Below are 13,040 nucleotides of genomic sequence, written 5' to 3' on the forward strand. Positions count from 1 at the left end.
GTTTAGAACGACATGAGGGTGAGTAATTAATGACAGAATTTTCATTTTTGGGTGAACTATCCCTTTAACGTAACTGATGATATTCTTAGCTATATTCTTAACTAAACGACTTGTCACAAGCTGATTGGTTCCCGTAGCATACGCAGCCAATGAGCTTGCTGCTTTACATTTAAATGGCTGATTAGCATTCGCTTGACCATTGCAGCGCACTTTCGTGCGTCGACTCCTGAAAAACTTTTTCATTCCGCGTTGTCCCATCAAGCTCTCGCTGGATCCGCTCCTCTGCTATCAACGAGAGGAATGTCTGTACATCCTCACTTTGCTGATTTAAATCTAGCGGTTCTGTTGTGTTTGTGTCACAAATTCTTCCGAGAGTTCTCATGATAGAAATACCAAGTTCTGTCATAAAACTCTAGATGGCACAGGCTATGGGTCCTTTACGTAACTGATGATATTCTTAGCACTAAACGACTTGTCACAGGCTGATTTGTTCCCGTTGCATAAGCAGCCAATGAGCTTGCTGCTTTACATTAAAATGGCTGATTAGCATTCGCTTGACCATTGCAGCGCACTTTCAGAGTTCCTCTGAAACCCTCCACCTTCCCCAGCTCCACCTGTATAGATCTGCTACGGGTTATTTTATACGCTATTTGTGCAGCGGCAATATGTCTTAAATACTCACAGCACCATATCGGCTTATGTATTGGCAGCAGCAATTCAGCAGCAGCAGCAGCGTAGCAGAACTATTCCGCCAAGACCAAATACATTAACATTGTCATATCCATTACCATGCTAAAATCTTCCGAGAGTTATCATGATAGAACTATCATTATGGTGACATTCCTTACGAGTTATGGGTTTTATACTGTACAAACTATATTCTATCCCCCTACATTAACCCTACTCCTAAACTTACCCTTATGAAAATTGTTTTTCCTCAGAGGGCCCAAAAAAGTCTCCCACAAGGACAATGATTTCAGATATTGCCATCTTTGTGTGTCCCCATAACATAGAATTTCCCTGAACCACACATACACACACTTACAAAATAGTGGTTATCATCTAAGATAAATCACTTATAGTGTAAAAATAATTCATTACATTTCATTATCCGTAAATTGCAAACAAGTTCTTTAGAAACTATATCTACTGAATCTATACAGATATCTATAGATGCACCAAATGATTCACTGTTTAACCATTAAGATGAGTTAGATTAAATAATAGACAAATGTATTAAACTGAATGAGAAGCCATGCAAATGAAAAGTTTGATAGTGAGAGCTTAGAAAGGCTGTTACAGTGAATGAAACATTTATATAGATGAAACACTTATTTTGTGTAGTGAAAATGATACTTTGTGATTGTGTGTATTGTACTAAGACAAGTAAACATATGCTGAAATGTTTGAAAAAAATGGCACTTTTGATGATCTGTAGTGACATTAGTACTAAGGGTTTTTAAAATGTAACAGCTGCTTGTGAAAAAAGCAAATAAAAAAAACTGTATATGCTACTGTATGATCCTCAGTCGTTTAGTGTATGATGGCCAGTTTTTCCTCTGTGACTATTACAAAGTCGGTAAGTGTATGATGCCTAGCATTTTAAAATCAGTTCAGATTTTAAAAGCCATGTAGTGTATTCCAGCCTAAAGAGACATCACTGACAGAGGTTCTCTATGCCACAGCATACATACCCTACTAATTGATGATAAATTTCACCAGCTGAATATTCATTTTAAACTCTTCAGCATTTTGAGATACTACTTTCTGGTCCGAGAGAGGTGTTTGAAGGGAAAGGTTCAATACTGGTGATTGAGAGTAGGGCTGCACAATTAATCGAATTTCTAATCGCGATTACAATTATGGATGCCACAATTACGTAATCTTTCAAAGCAGCAATTAATCGTTGAAAGTCCACTTATGTTATTCTGCATGCTTAAGATGCGTTTTTTTCTTTCTACATGTTATCTTAAGGGTTTTTCCCATTACCATTCATATTTTTTTCTTTTTTTATAATTTAAAGAAGAAACCAATCTGATGTATAGTTGACATTTGAGGCTTAATACTATAGAAAAGCACTAAAAGTTTTTCAGTTAGAGTGTTTTTAGCTTGTTTATTTTCATAGAAAAATACGGCATGCAGTTGCATCAAACAATGGTATAAACATCATTCAATGTAAATTGTGATAATCATAATTAATAATCGCAATTACAATTTCAAGGGAATAATCGACAATTATGATTTTTGTCATAATCATGCAGCCCTAATTGAGAGCAAAACGTGACCCACAAAGCCTCATGCCATACATGTATGACCGTGTAACGCCAAGCCAGCAGAGGGAGCCCTCGCCCGAGTACTGACCGTGCTCCACTCCCTCTGCTCCCTCTGCTTTCACTTCCTGTTTGACTCTCATATAAACTGAGACCAGTCCATGTGCTGATCGCGAAGTATTGCCAGTTTATCTGCCTTACCAAGCGTTATTCTTCCTCTGTTCCTGATTGATTTCCTGTGTATGATTCTGCCTGACTTCTTGACTCACGGTATTTGTACTCTGCCCCTGTTGTTCTGACGCCTGATAGGACTGATGTTTGTGTTTGGACTCATTGCCTGCCTCTCCACTATTGTCTCTGCTTCTGCCCTTGTGTATGACGAACGATCTGCTTGCTTCTCTGACTTTGACCCTCTGCCTGATTATCGACATCTGTTTAAAGCCTTGACCTTTAATAAACTTCCGCTCATGGATTCTAACCAAACTCCTGTCAGAACCAAAATTCTGTTACAGAATACTTAGCCTCCTATGAATCCAGCGGAAGTGTCGAATCTGCAAGCAGCATTCTCATACCAAGCTGAAATGCTCCAGAAATATCAGCAACAACTCACCAAGCTGCAGACCGTCAACGAATACCTGACGCACTACATTCGATCTCTCCCTCCACCCACTCCTAAGACCGTAAGTCTCGCTCTTCCTGACAAATTTGACGGTACCGCTGAGCAATGCAAGGGCTTCATTCGCCAAGTACAAGTTTATCTAGATCATCAAGGAGAGAGATTCGAATCAGAGGGCAAAAAGTGCGCTTTCATCATGACACTTGCTCCGGTCATCCTGGTATCTCTCGAACTCTCCAACTAGTACAGAACTCTTTCTGGTGGAGTAACATGGCACGAGACATCACCAACTATGTCAAGTCCTGTCAGATCTGTGCTCAGTCAAAAACCCCAAAGGAATTACCTTCAGGTCTACTCAAGCCATTACCGATTCCTCAACGACCATGGTCTCATCTGTCTATCGACTTCATCACTGACCTCCCACCATCCAATAATAACACTACTATACTGGTTATCATTGACCGTTTCTCGAAGTCCTGCCGTCTCATTCCACTACCCAAATTACCCACTGCGGTTTTCAAAATAAAAGCTTCATGGATTAGCATTTGAATATTAAGAAATTAAGACATAAACATTAGTATTGCAATTGTACAGTTGTACTATATAATAAAATCATTATTATTATTTTATTAAATAGTTCATAAATTATCAGAAAGTAGAAATTATTTCAAATGTGTGAATAATATATTTTTTTAAATATGTGAATTGTTGTTCATTGCAATTTCAAAAAAAAAATAAAAAAATTTAAATAAAAGACTTACTATTGATACTTTATTCATCCAAATATTAATTTAAAAAAAAAGGTTTCTTAATTGCCCAAATAATTGGTCGATTACCAAAATAAACGACTGCTTAAACTATTCCAAGATTTCCATTACAAAAATTGTAGCTTGTAACTGGGGCAGCACTCTTTGTGCCCCTTCTACCCCTAAAGGGTGCATATTATTACCTTAAGTTACCCTTAAAGGGATAGTCAACCAAAAATGTTACTCACCCTGACGTTGTTACAAATCTGTATGCCAATTGCATGACAACTGTAAGGTATAATTGTTCCAGTTTTCTGGCACTGGTAATGAAAAATACCTTTTCATGGATTAAGCATTGAGAAAAGACTCAAACCCCTGATAAAGCATATGTGTGAAGTCACACTAAGCGTGGGTTGTTAAGTTTTGTGTAAGTTTCTAAAATTAGGAACAGCTCTTAGACATGGGCCTATATGTCTCCTTGGCAACATCATAACCACACCACAATTGTACTTACAGCATGCAAGAAAAAAGACAGCACCAGAAATCTCCAAACTCTGAACAATCTGAACAGCAAAAATGTTTATTAAAACAATGAACCAATGAGCAAACATCAATCCATCCCAAAAACCATTCAGAGGACTTCAGTGATGTAATTTACTTGAATCACTGGTCTGTTACAGCACAAAACTCATGGCAGCAATATCTTATATGAGATCTACAACTAAGAGGGATAGATCCTGTGGCATGGGGTGGATAAATGTACAGATACATAGATGCATCCTGGTCCTGGTTTTTGCTGATCTGGCTCATGGGTACCGGTTAATTCATGATCACTACAGTATGTGATAGAAGTGCTGGCCTTTGTGTAGGCCGTATTTAATGAGGATGCCTAAGTCCAGATCTGCATCCAAACACCTGCTTTTCTCCTTTAATTCTCCTTTTCCTGTCTTCATAACAACTCACAGTTAAAAACAGGATACTTTGCGCTGTCATGTGTTTCATTTGTCTCTGAATTCTTTGCAAGATCTTCTGATGCAAGGAGGCCCAGATGATAGACTAATAAAACACCGGTGCTGCATTGCCAGGATTTATGAAGCTCTTCAACTACACAGCGAAAATTACAAACTTATAAATAATGCTTAGGTTATGGTGCATGTTATTAAAGTGACAAATAATCATTAATTATAAAAGGCAGATACGGATGCGATGATAGATGCGCCGCATCCTGACACTCAAGACATCCTGATGGCTTACAGCCACTGAGCCTAAGCATTGCATAATTGTATGTCAGTAACATTATTATTATTATTATTATGTATAAACTATGTAACAGCTGTGATCAGATCAATGATGATAACAATTAGAAGGTTTTGAGTGAATTACCTATACACAGGTTCCAGCCTTTGTCTGCGATGCTGTCGCTGTTGTCCTTTCTTTTCGGTCTCTTTGTGTATAAGTCTTATTTTTGGCCGTAATGTATATTATTTCATTTTAACATGTCATTTAAAGGTTTGGCAATTGACATTGAATGAAATCCTTCAATCTGCTCTGTGTGTTGTCCAGTTGCCGCAAGTGTACGATGGAGATGGGCCGATCCATTGCTGGGATAGGGGCGCATGGACTGCATGGTGTTTACACAGTACTAATAACACTATATAATTTAACCACAATTTGTCAATTGGTATTTCCTATAGATTCTATAAAATTAATGTTTATTTCTAATCAGTAGATTAATAGGCATGTGGTGAGTGACCATAATTACCATTAAAATTGTGAGTGGCCATAATTACCCACTCTGACATAAATGGAGTCTTCCGGAGCGCGCGGACTCATAGCAACAAACCAATGTTTCCATCCGGGTTCTTATTCCGATGACTAATAATAAGATGCTACTAATAAATCTTATATATTTCCTATTTCTAAAGTAATAAATAATCATATTTTCTTCTTTTCGATGTTATTTTATGAACATAACACTGAAACCTTTTAAAAAGCCAATTTCAAGCATGTGTAGGCCTATAGATCCCAACTAAAAGAACTAAAATCACAGTTGGCCTACATAAAATACAGCCGCACTTTACTTTATAAATTATTTTTTAAATATATTTAAACTTTAATACTAAACAAATATTGATGCAATGGTAGTGTAATTTTGTCGTAGCAATTTGTCGTAGCATCTGTTTAAAAGATACGATTTAATCAAGTCAATTTGAATAAGTTGGCCAATAAATAGATATGCCTAGATGTTTTGCTAAAATACAGTACTAAGAATTTCTAAGTTTCATCACTGATGTTTATTTCGTCTGTTCTCCGCTTGATGTCGCCACACATTAACACATTACGGCTTTCTCAATTATTTTCTTGGTTTCGTTTACTTTGTTTGTGTGCAGGCTTGTTTTTATTAGGCTACAAATTGTTCTCTGGAGTAAGTGATAGTAAATTCATATGCTAAGGAAAGCACTAACCACACGGGTATTTGTTGCATCCTGCTGAAAAAAAAAACATTACATTAATAATTACATAAATGGTTTTATAGAGCGCATGACACAACAGCAACAGCAATAACTAAAAACAATGAAATAGCCAGACACGTTTGATTTATATTTTAACTGATTACATTGCCATTTTATTTAAAAATAAATAAATAAATAAATACAAATAAATTATGTACATCATAGTCTCATCAAATGATATGATCAATATCTTAAAATGTAACTTTGTATTTTCGAGAATAAGTAAAACATTCCTACAAGGTAGTATTCACAGGTTATCTCTCAGTGAGAATCAATACATTCTCCCTGTGATGGCCTTTGGAACTTCAGAGTGTCTTTTTGTTTTTCTCCACTGTTTTGGATGTTGAGCAAAGGGCCTGATGTGTTTACTTCTTCATTAACACAGAATACTCTAACAGGAAGTATAACTAGCTCAGCTGGTGGTACTACAAAAACTTGCTTGTCAATCCAAGCCTCTCAAACAGGAAATGACTATTACTTCTGTGCTACAGAGACTTTAGTTGAAGAGCTTTTGTGGTTATCAACAGTTGAGAGTTTCCTTCAGTGTGAGCAGTGCATGTGATGGCCCAGACAAAAGATCCAAACTTTGGGCAGTCATCAGGCCCTAACTCTGCCCTTCAGAGGCTGGACACGTTAGCTAGCCGATTTTTTTACAAATATCGAAAAGGGCACCAGGAGAAGGGACTAGAGAATGAGGGGCCACATGTGACAGACTATACCGTTCTTTGGGATGCAACAAGTAAGTCAAAGCCTTTTAAGTGAAATATTTAAAAATACTTCATTATTTCTATTAAATGCACAAAAGGTCTGTTTTCTTAAAATGATTGACTCTTGATCTAAATAAACTCATTTCATATACTGTAGAGAGTCTCTGATTAATTTTCACAACCTCTATTGAAGGATATGATGTGGGTTTTTTTATTGTAATTAGCTGAAGAGTGCAGAGTAAAATGTGTTAGCCTTTTTCTAAGTGCATATATATTTCTGTACACTTTGATTGTTGTCAGACTTTTTGTGGTTTCGACAGGAAGAGATCAGTTTGCTTTTCTAAAGCCAGCAAAACTTAAAGCGCACTAAACCTGTTCATTTTACAACATCAAGTTTCCAATACATAAAGTATTATCTTTCCTTAATGGCAGACCTGATAGTACAAGGTTGCCGTGTTAGGCTAAAATGTAAATGTAACCAAATTGTTACTGATAATACATCCACTGACAAATGTGTGCAAGTCAAATCTCATGTTCATGTTCAGGTAAACCTCATTAAGACAGATATCATAAAAGTGATGTCTATATAATGTTATATTATTACAATGTTTGTTGTAGCTGGTTTTGTGAAAACAGTGCTATCTAATAAAGCTGTCAAGTGGAGAGATAATATTCTAGAACAGTTTTTTTTTATGCAGTGTATAATTTTTGTAGTGCAATGTTGTCTCACTGTCATTTCTCAATCTGCTATTAATTTGTTAATAAATGTCAGAAGAAACTGCTGTATTGATCAGCATGAGTATCACGTAGTTAAAACACATTTGTGTGCGTTTTAAAGTAATTTCAGGAGTCTCCATAAAATCAAGATAAATCCAAAAGAAAGTAATTGCTGATGTGTGGCTAATAGTCAGCTGGCCGTTGTAGATCTACATTAAATGATAATCAAAAGATGGCAGTGTTGTCCTTTTAATTTGCATTTTATGTCTGGCTTTGACTGACCAACCAGATTAAAAGACAAATGAGTTGATTAGTCACTAGCAGCATCTCTGTTGCTGCCTAAATGAAATGGCAAGACCTCGAACAAGCAGAAATCATCCACATTTTATTACACATCCCGTGTTTTTTGCTTTTGTATTTTGCACTTTTTAAAAATAAGTTTCAGTTTGCACAGTGGTTTCACATGTTGGAAATGCGTTTTCATAACACAAAACTCAACTCAAATGCTCCATAGCAGAAACCTATGCAACTTGATATCTTTCAGTTCACTATAGTACACACTTTTTTTAATATTTGCATTTTTTTATTATGTCTAACATATGGTGTTGGCAGAAAGACAAAGGAGAGTGACATTTAAAATCGCCCCCTTTTTAATCTTGTTCAAAAACATTTAATAACATTTCAATCCCTTTCGATGTAGTTCCCATGCTCAGAACTAGAAATCCCAGGGGATGCTAACAGAATGATACATATAGACCAGCTTCAATGCATTAAATAAGCTGTGTTACAAATTTAAATGGATTAAAATTCATATAAGCTGAAAATGTTTAAGGATTATGCTCTGTTCCAAATAAAGGATTTTATTGTTTATCTGAGAATCATGCATTGAGCTATCCTTTGGCAGTTGATAATGTTAATTGTGTTATCTCTTTAATTAGTGAAAGAATTCTTTGCACAAGCCAAAGAGGATTTCTCGAGAAAATGGGACTTTCAGCCGCAGGTATGGGAGCATTATTGCACTAAACAGGAAAGTCAGATACAGTTGTTTTCAGCAGAACTAATCGTTGACTTCTGGCTTGGGTTCTGCAGAGCACATCGTGTCTAGATGACTTTGACAGATTGAAAACTCTTGGCACTGGATCTTTTGGAAGAGTAATGCTAGTCAAGCACAGACAGTTGGGACGATACTACGCTATGAAGATTCTGGACAAAGAAAAAGTGAGTATGCATGCTGTATATCCTCCTGCAGCCCCCAGCCATTCATTCATTCATTCATTTATTTATTTGTTTGTTTGTTTGTTTATTTATTTGTTCTCTGTGCAAGACATTTGTTTTTGTGAATTTCTATGAGACATACCATTCTTTAACACAGTCCTGGTGTCTCTTACTGAGTCTTCATCCTGGGTCTTTCTTATAGATGCAGAATGTATATTATTTTGAAACTGTTTATTTTCAAGTTTTCCAATAAAAAGAGTATGATTTTACGATATTTATGAATAAGATATTTATTCAGTGCATCACTGTAAAAATAAATAAATAAAGTTAGTTAGTTTACTCAACTTATGGAAAAAATTGTTTGATCACCATAACCATTAAGGGTGTTCTGTTATTTCAGAGAACATAATAAGCTATAATAAGTTCCATAAACTCAAAAGTAAGTGATTTAAGACCCGTTCACACTCTGTTTATTATGAGCGAGTTTATTATCCGCTGTTTTTGTGTTGTCTGCTGCTTTAAAGGCTCAAGCTCTTTCCTCGGTGGATTCTGATTAGTTGTCATTGTTTTTAGCTTTCATCAGCTGGGAATAAATACTGTTCCTCCTTGTCATCAATGTTAGCTGTGGTGTGGACTTCCCTATTATCATAGAATTAGAACAATTATTAATGCTTTGTACTTTTAAACTTTATTAAAACTTTACAGTTATCATTAAGCTCAATAAAGTTCAATGAGTATCAATATTGCACATTGCTGATGCAATAACTAGACCTTTCCACTAAACTAAGTTTGCTTAATTTGTGCAGTTAGTGTCACAAAATTTAACCAATAAAAAATTTATAAAGAATTGAATCATTAATGGTGACTTTAAAAAAACATATTAAAAATATTAACAGTAGATAGAGCTAAAACATATATCAATTCTGATTTAACACAAAATGTGCTCATACCTGTAAGTCCCCATTCTTTTACCAAAAACACAAATTATTTAAGTTTATTATGAGTGATCAGTGATTATCAGTGACTTGCATGCTTGGCACCAAATCTGACATTGTAAGCTCTTGCTGTGTAATATTTTAAGTTGCTCAAACTAAAGGCCTAACTTCATTTTTTACGTAATGTCAGCGTTTTATTTATTGCATGTTTTACACAAATACATTTGCTATGCAAATTATATAAAGTTGCACTCATTAAGAGTAAACACCTAAATCAAAACACTAATACTGTACAAACAAAACATTATAGGATAAACATCATTTGTTTAGATTTTTACATAATATTTTTTTTATTTGGGGGTGCAGAAGACATTTTTTGCAGAAAATTTTAAAAACTGATTTGTGAATGAAAATGAGCATGGTTTTTGTAGGTATACCTCTATTTAGGTTAAGTTTCTAAATAACTGAATCCTGATGTTCCCCATAGAGAACAATATAAAACTAAATGCAGTTTTGTGTTTTGTATGCTCTAAACTCTGTTATTGGGTTATTCATTATTAAATAAATTATTTAAAATCAAATTTACAACAAACGTTTTTTTAAATGTTCGAATTCGAAATTCGAAATCTCATCTCTTTCGAAGCTACTTGACTTCATCATCATCATTATAAAAAAAATAAAAATTCTCTCTCTTTATTTATTCCTTCTCTTTCTAGCTTGTACTTATTTGAACAATGTCTAGAAACTTGATATTACAAGCACTTCCTGTATCTGTTGGCCTCTTTAAGAAGAATCGCTTTATGTATCCCCAAATTGTAAGTCGCTTTGGATAAAAGCGTCTGCAAAATGACTAAATGTAAATGTAAATGTAAATGTTCAAACACTGAACCTGATTATCATTTTGGAATTTCAGGAAATTCAAAAGCAGGTTAATCGTCACCGTTTCAGTTGAGTCTGGTTGGTCTGGGCCTTGTTTCATGTGTCAGATCATAATGTAAAATGGTTCAAATATATTTACAGAGCAGGGAGGAAACTGAAACTTCCTCTGCTGACAGGATCAAACCGCAGTGAGCAGCCTAATGATGTTTCCACTGTTGACTGTCACATAAGACTGCTAAAGTGTCATGTAACCAAAACATATTTTTGCTATAACAATTTATTGAGAGGATCATGCATTAAAAAGTTAGCTATGTTGGCCTAAGGAGTCAAATATTAAGCTTTTTTTTTTCTCATGTGACTCTGATCTGACAAATAAGAAGAAAAAGTGAAATGTGTTGTGAATCGATACTGTGGATAATACTAAAGTCATCCTGTTTGGAATTATTACTTTGTAATCATTTTAAAAACACAGTTATTGCCTGATGGTGTTTTTACATATAGAAATAGGGTACAAAAAGGCTAATGTTGTTTTATTTGACCAAAATACTGGAAATGTATGTAATGAGAATCCCTAAAATTATCACATATCTTTTGAAACAAAGGATTTTCAGTTTTATTAAAGAGGATTCAATCCTATTAATCAATTTTTTCAGTAATTGCCAATAAAAATCCCTCTTGATGTTGGTCGTATATATCTACACTATATCACTCATTCTTTAATTTTATTTTTTATTTTTTGCAAAGTAGTTTGCATTAGCAGTATTCAATAAAATGTTTTTTTTACTATACTATTTTTTGGCCCAGGGGGAATTTTTTTTTATTTTTTATAAATAAATAAATCTATCCCCGAAATGTGAAGAATTGTAGTCTGTTTGTTTTTGTTTCTTTTTTTTTATTATTCTGTATTTACTCCTGTTTTTGACGATTTTTCAGGTGGTGAAGCTTAAACAGATAGAACACACATTAAACGAGAAGAAAACATTACAAGCAGTGTCCTTTCCTTTCCTTGTGAAGCTGGGGTTCGCTTTTAAGGTACACATTCAATTTATATTGAAAAAAAAATACAATGTCAGAGGGTGTGCTTCTAGAATGTAGCATCATTGTCAGGGTTAAAGCTACTAAAAAAACTCAGTGTTATTACATGAAAAACAGGAACTAATTGTATTACATAGCATTATGATGTTTTCATTTTTAATTACCGTAACAGGATCATTCAAATTTATACATGGTCATGGAATATATCCAAGGTGGTGAGATGTTCTCACATCTGAGACGGATTGGAAGATTCAGGTAAACAGCTTGAAAACTAGCTAATAAAATGTCCTTCTTATGTGCCTTTACCTGTCTTTTTCTCTTATAAATGCAATAAGCATGTTTTTTCCTCATAGTGAGCAGAACGCACGGTTCTATGCTGCTCAGATTGTTCTGACCTTCGAGTATCTTCATGCTCTAGACCTCATCTACAGAGACCTTAAACCTGAAAACTTGCTCATCGATCATCAGGGATACATCCAGGTGTGCCAGTCACTTATTAGCTCCGATTAAATGTTACCTGCACTTTGGTTGTGTAATTTATATTTTAATTAGCTTTTATTTATAACTCTTATATTTGAATGTGATTTAGGTAACAGACTTCGGCTTTGCCAAACGAGTCAAAGGCAGAACTTGGACGTTGTGCGGTACACCAGAGTACCTGGCACCAGAGATCATTCTCAGCAAGGTAAGAAAACACGGCAGTAGTTCTTACTCCTCTAGAAGTTAAAGAAATCCTCAATGTTTTCTCTCTTTCTTTGTTAGGGCTACAACAAAGCTGTTGACTGGTGGGCATTGGGTGTTCTGATCTATGAAATGGCTGCTGGATATCCGCCTTTCTTCGCTGACCAACCTATTCAGATCTATGAGAAAATTGTATCTGGCAAGGTCAGAAGAACTTCAGTCATTTATTACAGTACCAGTAAAATTCCCTCTTGGTGTTGGCCCTACTGTATATCTATACTCTATCCCTATTTCTTTAACCATTTATTTTTACACAAATTATTTTGCTCCATCAGTACAATACAGTACAATAGATAAAGTGCAAGCCATCTATCCATAATATTGCTTTTTCCAGCGAAAATCCACCTCATCTGAATCAGGAGAGAAATATGCACAGATCTGTTGCTGTTTACAAGTGGAAACAATCCAAAGCTGTTGTAACAAATATGTTGGTGGTTTTGATGTGAGAGAACAACAGGGGATGGACTTCTTTTCTGAGGAAGTGTGGATATGGATTATGGACTTGAGTTTTACTAATGTATTTTTGCATTTAATTTATTTATTTATTTTATACATAATGGAAAATATGATGCAAAATATTATTATTTTTAAAATAACGTCTTTATAGTAAGTAATAGTGTGTGTGTGTGTGTGTGTGTGTGTGTGTGTGTGTGTGTGTGTGTGCGT

The 13,040-nt window shown here is 35.0% G+C and overlaps 2 protein-coding genes across 2 annotated transcripts in view; one reads left to right on the forward strand and one right to left on the reverse strand.

Annotated features, from left to right (window-relative positions):
* The window catches only part of LOC107658573 (tubulin polyglutamylase TTLL7), a 99,115-nt gene extending 93,926 nt beyond the window's left edge, over positions 1 to 5,189 (reverse strand). Inside the window, exon 1 of the mRNA XM_016447165.1 lies at positions 5,016 to 5,189. The gene's annotated coding sequence lies outside the window, so the exon portion shown is untranslated. The remainder of the gene's footprint in view (positions 1 to 5,015) is intronic.
* Positions 5,190 to 6,684: 1,495 nt separating this feature from the next.
* LOC107658562 (cAMP-dependent protein kinase catalytic subunit alpha) overlaps positions 6,685 to 13,040 on the forward strand; it is an 8,443-nt gene continuing 2,087 nt past the window's right edge. Inside the window, exons 1-8 of the mRNA XM_016447154.1 lie at positions 6,685 to 6,884; positions 8,508 to 8,569; positions 8,659 to 8,787; positions 11,532 to 11,630; positions 11,806 to 11,888; positions 11,987 to 12,113; positions 12,223 to 12,318; positions 12,396 to 12,518. Of these exons, the coding sequence (XP_016302640.1) occupies positions 6,707 to 6,884; positions 8,508 to 8,569; positions 8,659 to 8,787; positions 11,532 to 11,630; positions 11,806 to 11,888; positions 11,987 to 12,113; positions 12,223 to 12,318; positions 12,396 to 12,518 (897 nt within the window). The 5' untranslated portion in view covers positions 6,685 to 6,706. The remainder of the gene's footprint in view (positions 6,885 to 8,507; positions 8,570 to 8,658; positions 8,788 to 11,531; positions 11,631 to 11,805; positions 11,889 to 11,986; positions 12,114 to 12,222; positions 12,319 to 12,395; positions 12,519 to 13,040) is intronic.

Source organism: Sinocyclocheilus anshuiensis, unplaced genomic scaffold (assembly GCF_001515605.1).
Source record: "Sinocyclocheilus anshuiensis isolate Anshui unplaced genomic scaffold, SAMN03320099.WGS_v1.1 scaffold1957, whole genome shotgun sequence".
NCBI classification, from domain to species: Eukaryota; Metazoa; Chordata; class Actinopteri; order Cypriniformes; family Cyprinidae; genus Sinocyclocheilus; species Sinocyclocheilus anshuiensis.